At 54.4% G+C, this 16,606-nt stretch overlaps 4 protein-coding genes across 4 annotated transcripts; 2 read left to right on the top strand and 2 right to left on the bottom strand.

The window, feature by feature from the left end:
- Positions 1-329: 329 nt before the first annotated feature.
- On the top strand, positions 330-2,072 carry IUM83_10722 (uncharacterized protein; the record flags this gene model as incomplete). The annotated part of the gene is made up of 1 exon (XM_067935238.1): positions 330-2,072. The coding sequence occupies one exon, from the start codon at positions 330-332 to the stop codon at positions 2,070-2,072; it is 1,743 nt and encodes a 580-aa protein (XP_067791591.1).
- A 106-nt stretch (positions 2,073-2,178) lies between these two features.
- Positions 2,179-3,477, bottom strand: IUM83_10721 (FYVE-FINGER-CONTAINING RAB5 EFFECTOR PROTEIN RABENOSYN-5-RELATED; the record flags this gene model as incomplete). The annotated part of the gene is made up of 1 exon (XM_067935237.1): positions 2,179-3,477. The coding sequence occupies one exon, from the start codon at positions 3,475-3,477 to the stop codon at positions 2,179-2,181; it is 1,299 nt and encodes a 432-aa protein (XP_067791586.1).
- A 1,228-nt stretch (positions 3,478-4,705) lies between these two features.
- IUM83_10720 (Enoyl-CoA hydratase/isomerase family) lies at positions 4,706-8,876 on the top strand (the record flags this gene model as incomplete). The annotated part of the gene is made up of 3 exons (XM_067935236.1): positions 4,706-5,194; positions 7,684-8,042; positions 8,126-8,876. The coding sequence occupies 3 exons, from the start codon at positions 4,706-4,708 to the stop codon at positions 8,874-8,876; spliced, it is 1,599 nt and encodes a 532-aa protein (XP_067791585.1).
- A 2,680-nt stretch (positions 8,877-11,556) lies between these two features.
- On the bottom strand, positions 11,557-13,498 carry IUM83_10719 (Calcineurin-like phosphoesterase; the record flags this gene model as incomplete). The annotated part of the gene is made up of 3 exons (XM_067935235.1): positions 11,557-12,982; positions 13,085-13,169; positions 13,246-13,498. 3 exons carry the CDS (start codon positions 13,496-13,498, stop codon positions 11,557-11,559), a joined length of 1,764 nt encoding a protein of 587 aa, XP_067791447.1.
- Between the last annotated feature and the right edge of the window lie 3,108 nt (positions 13,499-16,606).

Genomic DNA, 16,606 nt, shown 5'->3' with positions numbered 1-16,606 from the left:
CACTGCACCAGATAAGGCGGCCCAGAGCACCCGAACTGCCGTATCAGAACGAGTATCCATTCATGCCCTTGCTGCTCCGGCGTGAAAATGCGTTTGCGCCGCGTACTGTACAGGACACAGGACGCCACTGCCCAAATCTCAGACGAGAGTCGGTGAGTGGCATGCCCACTCCGGTCACGCGGGACTCGACGACTTTGTGGCGCTTAGGGCGTCCAGGTGGCCGCCTCCGACCTCAGTGTGTGCTGCACTCGTCTCTCCTTGGTTCAGTTTGCATTCCGCTGCCCGACGCGAAAGCTGATAGTTGATAGTCAATTGACTGGCCGACCGTCATGGACCGACGAGACGGTGACGGCTACAGCCCCACGACGTGGACGACCAACGTCCTGCCGCCCGTGGAGCTCACGACAGAGCAGCGCGAGAAGTACCGAGTGCTGGCCACCCAGCTGCTGTCGAACACGCTGCGGGACTACGATATCTACTCCGCCGACCCGCGACATCGACGGATGAGTCGTCGGCGGTGGAAGCCCGTCAAGACTCGGGACCACATCACCGTCTACAAGGAACGGTATCCGATCCCGAGCTCCCTCGCGGCCACGAACCATTTAGTGGTGGCGTCCCGAACCAGTAGTGCCAGTATAGCAGACAGAGTGTCCATGGCCCTCCGTGGCAACGAGTGGACGGAGCCCAAACTACTGGTAGCTACTGGTTGGATCGAGGGCACGTTGGAGGACGTCATGTACGGCGTCGCCTCGCCAGACGCGCAGAGCATGCTGCTGAAGGCCACGGTAGTCAAGAACACGCTGATTAATGGGGCAGTGCTGGCGTGCATCGATGCCCCCTGCGACGCTGACCCGTTCCGGTTCTTGGGGATCAAGTGGTTCGTGAAAGGTCCCCCGACTGCGCTTCACGGCATCGTGCGACCGCGAGACTTGGTGTTCATCGAAGCCACAGGGATCACCATGCGTCCGAATGGAGAACGCATCGGCTACCAACTCCTGCACTCTGTGGACCTGCCGCAGTATCGTGACATGACGCCTCGGTCTGGGATGGATGTCACTCGCGGGCGCATCTCGAGCTGCTCCATCTTCCGAGAGATCCCCGCAGGCCTGGGGAGCAGACACTCCAAGGTCGACGTGTACGTCAAAGGATACGTGGAGGCGCACGGCAAGTTGCTGGACTCCGTGGCGCTCACGGCTGCTTCGACGGGTTTCATGAGCTCCTGGAACACGGTCGAGTGTGCCAACCTCAAGAAGCTCATGTGGTGCTTCCGGCAGCAACCAGACTGGGAGAGTGGTCGGCGTCGAGGCTCACAGCGAGTCCGTCGCTCGAGCCAACGCTCCCACGCCAGCAGCAGCATCAACTGCTCTCCAAATGTGAGCCATGTCGACATCCACGACAACCTGGGCACTCCTCACACCGCATATCGATCACTTCGACCTGCTCCACTTGCTCAGGACTTGAGGTGCGGGACTTGCGCCAAACGACTCAACAAGCTCGTCAGTGGAGCCATCTCGTGTGCGCTGTGCTCCGCAACAACGTGCTCGCGCTGTCGAGTCTCGCGAACGCTCAAGGAGGTGAGCAAGAAGTTGTGGCTGCGGCAGGAGGACGTGCTCATCTGCAAGCGCTGCGTTCTGCACGTCGACCACCTCGCAGCCGTGGACGTCGCGCGCGCAGAGGTCGAAAGTGGCTGGTTCTCAATGGAAAGCGCCCCCACCAGCAGCCTCGCGTGCCAGCCGAGTTTCGCCAGCATGGGCGTGACCACCGACACAGGTGCGAGCACCATGACGCTGCCCACGGACGACGAATTCTCACGCTCTGTGCTGTCACCGACTGCAGATCTACCCGTGGACTCGTTCCGTGGCGCCCACAACTCTGACAAGGTCATCCACGAGGACATCACCGAGCACGAGGAGGTCGAGAAGGTGGCGTTGACTGACCGGGAGCGGCGTGAGCAGATCTGGTCGCAAATGGTGGAGCTGCGCATGGTGGCCGAGTCCATCTACAAGCTCACGCTCGAGACGTCCGAGTCACTGAACGCCACCCCGCAGCGAACGTCTCCGTTCTACGGCTAAAGCCAGCAGAGTATCTGAGAAGCAAAACCATCGTATGAACACCATAATGCATTACAATTCTGATCAAACACCACGTACACCTGCCCTGCCTCCTCTCGTCACGTCCTCAATGCAGCAGGTCGGTCATGACGCTGTCGGAGCGCGCGCGGGGCGAGTCCAGCACGCAGAGACTCTCCACCGAGGCCGTGCAGAAGCTGTTGTCCAGCGAGAAATTGCGCGCCAGCACGTCCAGCGTGCTGGGCGTGAGCGGGTTGAACACCTCGGCGCTCTGCGGGCGCAGCATCTCCTGGCGCTGGATCTCCTTGGCGTCCAGCAGCCGCACGAACTCGCGGCAGGGCGGGCAGATCCGCACGAACGACTTGCGCGCGCGGAAGTACGGCGCGATCTGGAACAGCTCCTTCTTGACGCGGCAGCTCGAGCACAGCGGCGCCTTGCAGAGCGAGCAAACCCTGGCGGCCGCGCGCGCCTTCCACACGGACGCCACGCTCTTGCTGCACGCGACGCAGCGCCTGTCGATCTTGGCCTGCAGCGCCTTGGTGTTGCCGCTGTGCACGCGGTGCTCGACGCACCAGTGCAGCTTCTTGGCGTAGGCGAAGTCGGGCACGGTCCAGACCTGCTCGATGCACTTGGCGGCGTGCGCCATGGCCAGCGGGCCCAGGATGCTGCCCATGTCGGCCTCCATGCTGTAGCTCTTGATGAACAGGTCCACGGTGCCGTTGGGCCGCTCGCGGTAGATGGAGCCGATGACGATGCGCGTGCGGCGCAGGCCGTCCACGGGCGGGAAGGCCGGGTGGTCGATGGAGTGGTGCACCTCGTAGCCGATGAACTCGCCCGTGTCGCGGCGGCGCATGGTGCCCGTGCCCCCGAGGAACATGACCTCTCGGGGGGCCACGAGCCGCCCGGACACGCCGCGCGGCGGCCGCACCTCGATCCACTTGAGCGCGAGGAAGCGGAACGGGTCCTCCTCCGTCGGGCCCATGAGCCGCAGCAGCACGGCGCCGTTGCCGATGTTCTTGTCCACGACCGAGGACTTGAGCGCCATGGCCTCGCTGTCCCCCATGAAGACGCCGTACATGAGCTCGCTCAGCGGACACTGCACGTAGCCCATGCCCAGCACCACGTCCTTGGACGGGCGCGACGTGGTGCTGCGGCCGCCGTCCGCCGCCACGTACGCGGCCTCGGGCGCGTCGTCGCAGCGCGTGTACGTGGTGAAGTGCGGCTTGTGGTGGATGCGCTTCCAGAGCCGCGGGTCCTGCCGGTCGTGCGCGCGCGGGTCGGCGTCGTGCTCGTCCAGGTCGCGCAGCGTGCGGTCCAGCAGCTGCATGGCCATCTCCTGGAACTTGAGCTGGTCCTCCTCGGACAGCGCCACGGCCTGGCGCGGCGGCTGCGCGGGCTCCGCCACCATGGGATCTCTAGGCGCGGGAGGCTGCAAATTCGGGTCTGGCAGCGGCGGAAGCGCGCAGGAGCCGAGCCGCGCAGCAGAGAGATCGACCGCGGGAGCGCGGTGGCGACAGCTCCATTAGATGCCACGTCGAACACGGAAGGGATGGCGCGACGCCTGAGTACAACAAGTGCGAGGACTCGTGTATGGAGGGGGGTATCAGTTATGTGGGAGTTGTGGGCTGGAACCTGTATGATCGGATGTGCGACGCCGAATGTAGGACGTCGGGTGTGAGAGGGGTATAAGCGCTTGAATTGATGACCCGAGTTTCGGAGCACATCCGTGGTGGGATGTCCGGCAGCGTCTCTCGGCTTGACCCGCGCGCTCTATTATGCGTCGTCTTCAAGCTGGCGGGGGGTCTCGACGCGAGGGAGACGCGTCGTAGAGGTCGCTCGAGTCGCGCGTTGCTGTCGTCGACTGCGCTGCAGGTTGGCGCCGACTTGGTCGTCAGCCTGCCGGTACTTGACATGCTAGACATGCGGCTGCGGTCGGAGTGAGGGAGACTGCCAAGCTGCCGCCGGACGTTATCACGGCTTACGGTCAGTTCCTATCTCGAGCATTGCAGTGCCTGCACGCGGCTCGGTCGTCGTAGGAAGCTTCGCCAAATACAGCTACCCGCGGCATCAAGGAAGCTGGTGATATCGACAGCGTTGTGGCGGTTGCGCCTCGACGGCAAAACGAAGCATTGGGGATTTCGTTTCGCTGGTGAATGCGTTGTTGAATCCATCCTGGAGCCCCGCAAAATATGGCATCCGTCCTGGTGCATGTAGCGCGATCTCGATAACGACGAGCGCCGGCTGAGTGAGCACCGCGGGACAACCCCCGCCGATGACTATGATCCATCAGCGGTCGCTGGTTGCAGTCACTGCATGGGCGGACAGGGACACCGAAGGCGAGCCAAAGCTTCACCGCCGCACGCCCAGTACATCTGCACGCACCGAACGCGAGATTTGTTCATCTCTTCTACGGCCCCTGCATACTGAGTGAACGGCACTGTGCTGAGTCAGTGTATGTACCGGTACCTCGCTTGAAGACGATGCGCTCGAGCGTTTATGCTGTCCCTGTCATGCGCCAGGCACATGGAGTTTGCAGGTGATGACGGCGGAGAAATGAGCGCCACGCGTGCCGCGATTCAAACGCCGGGAACCGAGTCAGAATCCAATCGAACAGCTAGAGGAGCGACCAACGGACCATGGCACTCGACGACCGGAGGAGAGGCAACCCCTTCGCGCCACTGGAACTGACGCCCGACCAGCAACAGCATTGCCAGGACCTCACGTTCCAGCTGCTCGACCGCACGCTGCGCTGCTACGACGAGCGTAATGAAAGCAAAGACCCATTCTCGGGGTCGCCTCGACACCACGCGAACCTCGACTGCACGCGGTGGAAGCAGCTCAAGACGCAGAAGAACGCCTCGCTCTACTCGGAGCGCACTAGCATCACGCAAAGAGACCTCCATCTCCCTGGGGACAACTGGAACAACCCGTGTGTGTTGCTGGCTGTGGGGACGATCGACAGCACTCTCGACGAGGTCATGTTCGGACTGGAGACACCCGACTTCCTCTCTCTGCAAGTCCGGGCCGAGGTGATCGGTAAACAGTCCGTGGATGGGGCCATCTTGGAACAACTCACAGGACCCACAGGAGCCGACCCGTTCCAGTTCATGGGCGTCACGTGGATGGTGGGGGAGCAGAGCTGGCCTCTCAGCATGGTTGTACGCCCACGAGACTTCATCAATGTATCAGCTACTGGTGTCGTACGCCGTCCAAACGGAGAGCGGATCGGGTACGAGGTTGTCCAGTCGATCGATTTGCCGCAGTGCCCGCCACTCCCAGCTCCGATGGTGCGGGGGAAACTCATGTACGGCGCCCTCTATTGTCAACGAGATAATGACACCGTGGACGTGTACATCCAGATGTACGTGGAGACATACGGCCGACTCCTGGATAAGCTGGTTATTGCTGCGATGTGGGAATCGACTCTAGGATTCTGGAAAGCCACACAACTATCCGAGACGAAGAAGTTGCAGTGGTGTATCGAAAACAAAAGCGAGAAGCGGCGGGAGCAAGTGGCGTCGTTGGCACATTCCGATATGTACATCGAGTCAAGACACTGTGATAATTGCGTAAGGAAGCGAAACCCGGCATCTCGCCGCGCCAGTACCCCAGTCAGTGATGACAAGACGTGTGCACTTTGCGCTACGCCTTTATGCTGGAGTTGCAGAGTGAAGAGAAGGGTCAAAGTGCCAGGTGGTCACAGAGCAAAGTTGTCCGATAGGGACGTTGCAGTGTGCCAAGCGTGCTTGGCGTTTGCGAAGAAGCAGTGTCCAGCCAAAATTGCGACTCACAACCAGAAGCAGCGACAGGCAGCGTTCGAAAACAGCAGGAGTGCAAGTCGGCGTTTGACCTTAGAGAGTGTGTGGGACCAACCTGCTTTTTCTCCGCTGGGGTCTGCTGCACGATACCCGTCAATATCGATGGCGGACTTGGTGCAGCTCATTAATCCAGACTCAGACGCTTAAGATGTACACTAGAAAACTCAATTAACCCCTGATGAGGCACCCGAGAACAAAAAGAACAGTTGATTAGCTGCGAACTCGTTTTGCTAGTTATCTGAGTGTAAATGGACTAAGTTATTCTGCTAGTTATTGACGAGGAATCCAAATTCGACTTGCTGGTGGGGGAATAACTTGGGTTCGTCAAATTCCAATTGCTGGAGGATAACTCTGACTGCATACCCGTCAAATTCGAGCTCTTTCGAATGTCGAAAAATAAATTGGCAATGTCAGCCATGGAATTGATATCATACGAAGAATCCATATAATATATGAATAACCCACAATACCATAGCAGTGCGCACTCTCCAGAGCAGTAAGACTTCTGTTGGAGCCGTCTCCAGCCTACATTGAGATCCCGTGGTTTGGCAAAAAGCAGTCCAGTTTTGCAATAACTCCAAGGTAGTTAAGTATTGGACTATCCACCGGTATTGTATCCGTAATTTATTCCAGATTATTTCAGATTATCTGGATTTTATATAGCTCCAACTCCAGAAACTAAAGTTCTCTATTATATTATATTTCAATAAAACGGAAAATAAAATAAAAAATAAGAGAATGCATGTCATGATCAGGTAAAAACGAGTGGATTGCACTAAACCTTGACTGCTATTTGGTAGCACGAAACTTTGCACCATAGGTGGCTTGAGGCCCGTTACTTTCACTTTTACTACGCTCACAAATTTGTATTTTCAGGAAGCACCTTCCTGACGTTGATATTGGGGTGCAGTGACGACGTCGAAGCTCCACGAGGACGAAAGTAACGAGAGCCCAATGTACGCATTAATTTTGCTTCCGAGCGAGCAGGTACGTGGCATCACGGAGCACGAGAGGGAGTCGAATCATGCAGAAGTGCTTACACCAGCGAATCCAAGGCGGTCGGCAAGCGTGAGGGCGTTTTTGACGCGGACAAGACCCATGACTTCTATCGAGGCAACGTGGTGAGGAGCACTTACACGTGAACGTCCGCCCCAGCATTCCGGCAGCCTTACTCAAGGAACTGGCGGGATACGCCAAGAGCAGGCTCTTCATGAGGCTCGAGAAATGACCACAGCGACGAAATGGTGGCTGGGCAAAGTTCATCCGCCTGTGTCCGGCATAAAGCGACTGCCAACGGCCTTCGATTGACAAGAGCGACCAACCGGCTAGAAAACCAGGTCCGCACTTCGCTTTTGCTTTCACAACCAATTCACTGCAATTACCCGAGGCGAGCAAGCTGGCCCCGGGCTCACACGACAGAGGACATTCCACGGCTACGCTTGATTTCGTGGCACCTTGTTTAGCCCCTTCGATTACGCTCTCCTGGGGTTTGTAGTCCTAACTGTCATGGGAAAGCTTGCGGTTGCAGCACTTGCGGTCTGTAGGGCTAATGTATTCGAGGTCAATGCACCGAGCGGCTCGCCCCACCAAAGGCAACTTCCCCACCATCCAGCATACGTATGCGTGTCAGCAGGTGTGTCACGTTGGTTTCCACGTCAGCCCCATCACTAAAAAAAATCTATCCGAAACGGTGCGTGTGTATCCATGTGTCAATCCCAGAGATCTCCCTAGTAGTGATGTTGTCGCTCCTCCGACGTCTCGACGGACGCTCTAACGCCCCCCTTTTGCCGCTGCAGCTACTCTCCATGTCCACCTCCTCGTCCATCTCCGAGCGTTTCGAGCGCAGCCTGGCGCTGGGCAAGACGCTGCCGCCGCTGAGCGACAACGCGGCCAAGCTGCGGCTCTACGCGCTGTTCAAGCAGGCGCAGAGCGGCCGCAACGCCTCGGCCAGACCGGGTATGCTGGACTTCGTGGGGCGCGCCAAGTGGGACGCCTGGAGCAAATTGGGGGACATGACGCAGGACGACGCCAAGCTGCAGTACATCGCCATCATCGACGAGCTGGCGGCCGAGCACGGCGCCGCCACGCAGGACCAGGACGCGGCGGCCACTGCAACGGCTGCAGCTAGATCTGAAGATCTGCTTGTCGAGATTTCGTAGGTTTTAGAGGTTTTGGTGGAATTTTAGAGACGATTTAGGGCCTTGTCGAGACGGAAGCTTACTTTGTTCGTTGTTGTAGGGAGGCGGGGCTGCTGACGATCCAGCTGAACCGGCCCAAGAAGTTCAACGCTATCGACATCACCATGTACGAGGGGCTGACCAAGGCGCTGGACAGCTCCAGGACCCAGGACAAAGTCAAGGCCGTGCTTCTCAAGAGCACGGGCGAATATTTCTCGAGCGGCAACGATCTCAGCATGTTCACGTCCAACCCGGACGGCCTCTCGCTCGAGGCGATGGCGGACAAGGGCGCGGTGCTGCTGGAGAACGTGGTGGACACATTCATCACGTACCCGAAGCCGATCGTAGCGGCGGTGCAAGGCCCGGCGGTGGGCATTGCCACGACCATTCTGGGGCTCTGCGACCTCGTGTACGTCAAGGAAACTGCCACGTTCCACACACCCTTCACGTCGCTGGGCCAGTCGCCGGAGGCTTGCTCGTCGTTGTTGTTGCCGCGTATTATGGGACCCGCGCGAGCGAACGCCCTGCTGCTGCTTGGTGAAAAGCTGAGTGCCAAGGACGCGCTGGACACGGGACTGGCTACAGCTGTGTACGGCGCCGCAGAGTTTGAGTCGCAGGTGCAGACAAAGGTGGAATTGCTGTTGTCGCGCTACCCACAGTCCATGCAGCGCTCGAAGGCGCTGATTCGCTCACCGGCGGTTGTGAAGGATCTGCAGGAGGTCAACCACCAGGAATGCCACACGCTCAAGGAGCTGTGGCTTGGTCCTGAGTGTATGGATGCGATTCTCAAGTTCCAGTCACGCAAGAACTAGACTGGGTGGGATTTGATGGTTGAAGACGGCAGATCGTTCCTACGCGTTTAGCGCTCACTGAGCTACATGTACGTTAGGGAATAGAATTCGATCTCACCTGGGTCTGTTTTCGTGTCCGAGCTTGAACATGTCCTATCCTATGATTTCGTAATCACTCCATATAAATTTGTGCTGTATTTACCTACTAAAGTTTGGTACTGCAACAACTCGACGACTCAATCAAATTGGAAATACATGTAGCGGCTAAGAATATGGAAAACGTCTCCGTGTTCTGGCCCCCACATAACCTGCCTGGTGTCGGAAACCAAGATTTCTGGTGCAATACACACTTAGATATGCACTATTACATACTATGAACTGAATGCAGTTTCACACAACACCCAAGCAGGATCACAACTTTAAAAATATGGATTTTTGTGAGCAGTACGAATCGAGAATACCTGTAGAGTAAATAGCAGGTTTCGTCGAAAGCTGGAGAGCGCAATATTATCCTACTATTCGGCTAGAGACGCCCGGGGGAATCTATCTGCTAGTAAAAAAAAGCCAGATTAAGTTGGTGATATGACTGTATGAATAGGTATTGTGCTTTGCAAACGTTTTGCCGTTTTCACTTGGCGCTCTTCTCCAGTTATAATAAATCGAGGCCGATTTAATTATAACGATCGTAATTATTGTGTATTGTGTTTTGCAGATAAAATGTCACCCTGTTTTATGGCTAGATCGAGGTTGATCGCTCCACAAATCATGGTATAAAGAGAGTCGTTAGCATGAGCGACTTCGGTTTGCGTTACATGTACACATGAAATCAAATCTACAAGGAGATCGATCGCTAGCTCCGATGCAAGCTCAATTTTTAAATACAATGTACCGTATATCTATCTGTCCTATATATTGATCTCGTTTTCTGAGTCTGACGTCCAGTTTCACACTCTCACGTCGTCAATTGTGATCCGTTTGGTTACTGTATCTATGGCGGTCTTACTGCGCATAATATGCGCTGCCACGCCAAGCAAAAAGTTACTTATCCACCATTTGGAGCTTTCGAGATAATCACGGCTGAAGTTGACCAGTCAAAATTCGTACATAACGAAACATCAAAACTATAAAACCTTATAACAGTCGTAGAAAGCGAAAAAAACTCTATTTCGATTGGTTTTTACAACACCTTTCTGACACTATACAATATGTTAAAATTGAAAAAAATATTGAGGTCACCGCCAGAAATAAAATCGAAATTTCGGGGATACGGAAATGGAGTTTTTTCCCTACCGATGTAACTCCATGAGTTCTCAACATTTTCTGATCAATAGCTTAAAAGAAACACAAGACACATCTCTTTCGATTCACTCAACAGCAAACCTACAAGCACCATGCGCCTTTGCTTTATATTTTTATTGACAATTACAAACATCCTCCAGACAAGTGGCAACACACTCGTGGGCGACAAAAAGTTGGCTATCTCTCAAGGTCGTCTGAGCGATGCGGGCCAGCAGAATAGACGGCTTCTACGAGAACGTGCAAGCCTCAAGCACTACCTAGAAGACGAAGAAGAACGGGGATTCAGTGCGGCGTTCCTGGAGGAATTGATGACCAGAGAGACCGCCCGAACTAAGGCCTTTGATGACTGGATCAAGGCGCGTTTAACCGACCGAGCGATGTACGGCCACCTAGACATCGACTCGAACCCAGTGTATCGACGAATCATCAACCATTACCAGAATTATCTGGCTGTGCACGCTAAACATCTGATCAGTAAGTAGAAGCATTGGGTGAGGGGTTGCTTGTGCTGAACGAGCCATCCGATGCAAGCGGGCTAGCCTTCAAGATGAGCCAATGTGGCGGAGACAACGTCAGGAGGTCCAGCGTCTGGCAATGATCAGCCTTCGTCAGCTGCTTTCTATTGCTACTACAGATTGACCGCTGGAACGTAGTGAAGGATGTGGTGCTTTTTTTTTTTAATAAACCAAGCAAAGATGCTATTGATCCGTGGACATGAAAGCGATTCGTAAGCAATACCGTTCGTTAGGGCCATAGTGATGAGGAAAGCTATATGCATACATGTTCCTGAAAATATTTTTCGACTTCAATCGACCAGGGGTCCCCATCTCTGGCGGATGAAACATGTCGGGCGATGCTTTTGGTGGGGCGCTGCTGGCTTCGACGGGAATTGTGATGCCTATTGCACTCAATAAGGCATCGTGTATACCTCCCAACGCAGCACCGAAGTCAGAAGGTAGTGACAACAACTAAAGAAAGGATGAGATATCTAGATCGATAACCAAGACTACGAAATTCACGTTGAAGGTACTCACACGAAGGTACTCACACGAAGGTGCTTTGTGCTGCATCTGAGGGTGTACTGGAACGGCCCAAGAAAACGGAAATTATGTTTCACAGAGATCGGGTGCAAGAACAAACCCAGTCTGGAGAGTGTACGACTGGGGGCCTTCGTAGGTACAATGTGTTACTGAGAAGGACCGCAACAGGCCTGGATGCCAGCTGTCGGAAGAAATGCAAGTGTGTACTTCGAAGTATGCCAAATCACGGCAGCCGCGACACGAATGATAGAACGTAAAGCTTTAGTTTATCACGATTCAAAGTTTTTTCTTGCTGTTGTTTTTTTGTTGTACGACTTCGAGAGAGTGCAACATCACATGCATCTATTACGCAACCTTAAGTCTTAGAACCAGGACGACAACCGTTTCGGCGGGGGGTTGTCGGCTCTAGATCGCTGCTCACTCGGTTCTTCCTCTTTTTGTACTTCTGTGTCTTCTGCAGGTGTCACTACCGTAACTGGGGGTGGAGGTGGCTGCACTCCGGGATGAATGTGGCCAGGAACTTTGTACTTGCACAACGCGCACTCAACAATCGGAGGGGCCACGACTATGGCCTCGGACGCAGCGGCGTCGCCACTCGCCTTCTCCTCCTGTGTGGACGACGTATCTGACGTGCTAGTGCTGTTCTTTTCACCTTCGCCCGGTTCTTCAGTGAGAGATGCCAGCATCGGTACAGCTGACCGGCGCTGCAGAGTCTTATTGCGGCGTGGACGACGAAACCGACCACCTTCTGCATCCGATGTCGGATCCTTACCGAGAGCCGCAGCAGCTACACGCGCCTGCTGCACATGTTCCCGATCTCTATCGTCCATTCCTTCTTTAACTTCGTCGATGTCATCCAGTACAGCCACAGTCACACGGCGAGAGATTCCATACTTCCGTCGCTCTCTAGTAGGCTCACTAGGCTCGCTATCAACCTCCATGCTTGTCGTCCTCACCTCACAGCTGGCCTCTTTCTGAGCAATCACAGCTTCTCCTTCGGAATTCTCTTCCTTGTAGTTGTCCGAATTACTGCGAAAACCTTGTGAGAAGAGATACCGCAACGCGCGCTTCTGGACGTTCGTCACGGGGCGTATCTTGAGCGTGCTCTCAAACAGCAGCCCAGACGTGGTGCCCTCCACGCGGAACTCGCGCAGCTTTCCCTTCCCGTTGACTTGGCAGGTTTCGACTTGGACGACCTTCTTCTCAATGAAAGGGGGCTTGTGCGAGCACTGTCGTAGCCACTCGTGCAGCATCAACGCGTAGTCTCGTGGTTCAGGGTGGATCGGAAAATCCGCATCCATGTCGACATCTTCATCGTCCGTCGTCGAAAGACTGCTGATACTGCTCACGTCGTTCGTGCTGAAGCTGCGTCGAATGCCTAAACCGGAAGAAGACGACGGTGTCATGCTGGGTAACGTGTGTTTGAGCCAGCCCCGTTTGGGAGGACCAGTCAATTCGAACACGAAGGGTGCGTTCACCGGGTCGTAGTTGTGCGTGCAAGCCGATGCGTTGAAATAGGTGATGGCTCCGTCCGGACTGGCGCTGCGTCCGTAGCCCTCGTGCACATGGCCGAACACGTGCAGTTTGGGTCGAACCCGGTCTTCCACCTCCCGCAACAGGTCCGCACAGCCCACGTTCTGGTATCCGACCAAATCCCCGTGGCCCATCGGCGGCGTGTGGGTGATCAGCACGTCCGTGTCGGTCGGGATGTGCCTCCACTGCTTGAGCAGTGCGTCTCCGCGCGGCAGGTTGAAGGCCCAGTTGCAGAACTCGGGCTGCCACGGCGTGCTACAGCGTATCAGTACACCATGAAGTCCACACACGCACACAACACAGTTGTCGACTTAGTGGGCCACTTGTCGACTTAGTGACATAACACTCAAAATGTACCCGTAGAACAGGTAGCCCTCGATCAGCACCGCCTGGTCCTCGAGATACAGTGCGTTGGTGAGCAGCGCCCGCACTTCCTCTGGGTCTGCGGTAAAACAGCACTTAGTGGGCAGTCGACTTAACCGCGCAGTGTCGACTTAGCGACGACACCAACAACGTACCGTACTGCTGGCGGTGGCCGTACTGGTGCCAGTAGCGCGGGTAGAACTGGCGGTCGAAGGACGACTCGTGGTTGCCAGCGATCACGACCTTGTAGCGGTGCGGCAGCCGCCCCAGAAACTCGTTGAAGGCCAGCACCTCGCTGCGCTCGCCCGTGTCCGTGAAGTCGCCTGCGTGCACGAACACGTCGCCGTCCGGGACCTGCAGCGCGTCGTCGTGCAGCCCGTGGGTGTCGGACACGCACACCACCTTCATGGCGCAGGCTGCGGGGCTGAGTAGGGGGACGAGGTAGAGCGAGGCAGAGCGAGGTAGAGCAAGGATGTGTGGCAACAGCTCTTGCAACCGATGGTGACGAGGAAAGAAGGTGATGACGAGTAGCCATATCGGATTCGACGGGGGTAACTTCAGTTGAAGTGACGCTGCGTTCTCGGACAGTAAAGCGAGTTCGTATGGCACACGCGTACACAGCCAGAATGCAACGTCGAGTGTACTTCACACTCGTACCAGCATGTATGACCACGGACACCTCTGTTTGTCGACTTCTTCCATACAGTTGCCCAATTTCACAACAGCTCTCCGTGTCCTTATGTATGTGGACGTAAAAAAAACTAGGGGAAATTCCAAAATACGTCCGTAAAACCGAAACAATTCCAAATCGCGTCCACGGCGTACGATTACGCACCGAAATCTTCCTTAATACATGTAAGGGAATCTGCCACTTTAGTGCACTAGAAGCATATTAGTGCACTAATAGAAACGACCAATCACGCCAAAACCCTACGAGCTCTGGTATATTACTGGATGACATATTCGAAACCGTAAAACCTGCCATTATGTATACAGCTCCTGTTGGCTAACTCTCGACCACCCGATTTGTCTCGTCTGCTTTTGCAGTTAGTACTAGTGGCATGAGCTTAACTATTTGACTATCACTACCAAATTGACCTCGCCCCGAGAATCATGACGAAGCGCGGAGACTACACCAAAGCAAGCTAAACTCTACCGCAAGCTAATTAAGTGGGTAGGCAAGCGCAAGAAAGACGAATCGATGGAGTCTCAGTGACGTGGCCTCAACCACGCCTGACAGCTGAGGCAGAGCAAACCTTTGTGAGTGGATAATGGGCGACAGCTATCGGAAGCCGGCCAAACGTGGAAATCATTGCCAAGGCCAGCACGATAGCTGAGATGACTACGGGCACTGGCGCTGGTAGCGGCTGGTACAGGCGCTTTATGAAGCGGCGCCGGCGTCGATTAAGCAAGCCGCTTGGCTTCACGTGAAGAACCGTCCAACAACAGCTTCTCGTCCTCCACCACCACGCACGAAAGACAGGAAGCGGAAGACAGCGACAGTTGGTGGGCGATTGCTAACCGTGAACTACTAGAGAACCTACAAGCAAACCTCGAAAGGCACGGCAAAGGTTCGACTGACACCGGTTCATACGGGGTTGAAAATGCTCCAGGCGCACCCGAGCAATCGCTGTTTGAAGTTTAGTCAAGAGATAAGACAGACAGGCAAATCAATGTTAGTTACTGTAAGTCAATTGCACACACAGATGAGCAGATAATCATACCTTTATAACAGTGCGGAGAATTAACGTGTCCGAGGACTCGAACCCGCGACAACCATGCTCCGTAGGGCCTCATTAAGCCAGCGGCGTTAACCGACTGAGCTGTCAGCACTGTCGAAATGACAAATTATTTCAAGATACATATCCTTTCAAAACTGATGTGTTTGCATTTTTATCGTGTATTATAGGTTACCTAACCACTGAACGAAAGAAACACTGTCCCAGTTTGAGAAATGCTGGTTCATACAAATACTAAGATAAAAGGAGCACTAAACTGGCAATCAGCGAAATAGGCCATTCACTACAGTCCATCCAAACTACCCAATAAGAGCCTCTCCATACCAGAATTAATCTGTGAGAGAGTAAACAAACACCTGTCTGGGCATGCATATTGCACACTGAAACTCACAGTAGACTTTCGGCTATCGCGCCTTGACTGATGCCCTTTGAAAAGTGCACTAAATTGGCAAATTCCCTTAGAAGGACATGCGGCCCTTTTGGACGCGTATGCGTTTTGTACCATGTATTCCGTTCGTATCCACGCGTCTGAATTGGAATCAAAGCACCATTTTATTTGACATTAATGGAGCAAGACCAGCGCTTCCTGAACAAAGAAGAATTCAAGTTGGCTGTGGCTTCTTCGTCTGTACAAGACTGCAGGTCTTTATGCCACTTTCAGAATGACAAGGAGAATATTAAGGTAGTATTCAAAAACGTCACATGCGAGGATTATGTTAACGCTCGAATAGACATTGCTGGTGCGGTACTTGCCTCTTCGATTCGATTGGGGAGCACTTGTTCTGTGGCTAATTAGCCTCTAGTCAAAGGAAGATGAGTACTAAAAGTAGCAGAGGAAACGGTGCGCTATGAATCTCAGTATATATATCATGTTGCCGGCCTGTACCATGCGTATGTTTTGTGTCTGATCAGAAATCGATGCTATATGCTGGATAACAACTGATCTCCCTCGCTCACGGTTTGGTCAGGTTATCTCTGATGTTTCCGAAAGTACCAATAGTTGGATTTTGCCTGAACGCGCCATGATGGGGGGAGTCAGTGGATTAGTGGAATGAGGATAAACGTGAGGAAGACCAAGAGGGGAGAAGAAGAGCACGCGGATGCAAATCGGATGGAGAAGCATGAGGCTGAATAGGATGAGTAAAGCGATAACGATAAACTGGCGGAACAAGAAGAGAAGAACCTCTGCGTGTTAGTTTGAAGAGGAAAACGAAGCGTCCTTCCAATAGTGCAGCTGCTATCCCCACCCGAGAAGAAGAAGGGCCGAACGTTAAGCACGGCATCTCCATCTATAAGTGCGCGTATCCACAAGTAGTCACAAGAAACCTTGTACTTGCTAATAGTGTTCCTGCAAGTACTTACCACAAACTACCATATCGCTTTGAACATGAGGTGCAAACGCAGTAGATTATGTGTTTGTGGTCACGTAGAATATCAAAACAATAACTCTTTAGCCAAAATATGACACCTTCATAGCCTAATAATACAGTCTCAACCTCGGGAGTCACCACATTTACCACCTGCTAGTCCTCCGTCGCGATCGCGGCAATCTCCTTCGGGGCAACGGGAACCGTCACCACCGTGGCGTTGCCCTGGGCGTACGGGACCACCACCTTCTCGCCCTCCCCGGTCCTCGCTGCTCCGGGCGATGTTCAGGGGCTTCGGCTCCACTGCCGATGCCGGAAGCCACGTTCGGGCTGGACTCCCTCTGTCTGCGTTGGCTCTGTCGAGACACAGACAGAAACAGAGAGGCTGTGTAGCTTATACACAGAACTAA

The sequence above is a fragment of the Phytophthora cinnamomi genome, assembly GCF_018691715.1.
Source record: "Phytophthora cinnamomi strain GKB4 chromosome Unknown Contig39, whole genome shotgun sequence".
NCBI lineage: Eukaryota > Oomycota > Peronosporomycetes > Peronosporales > Peronosporaceae > Phytophthora > Phytophthora cinnamomi.
This window is presented reverse-complemented; position numbering and strand designations above follow the sequence as displayed.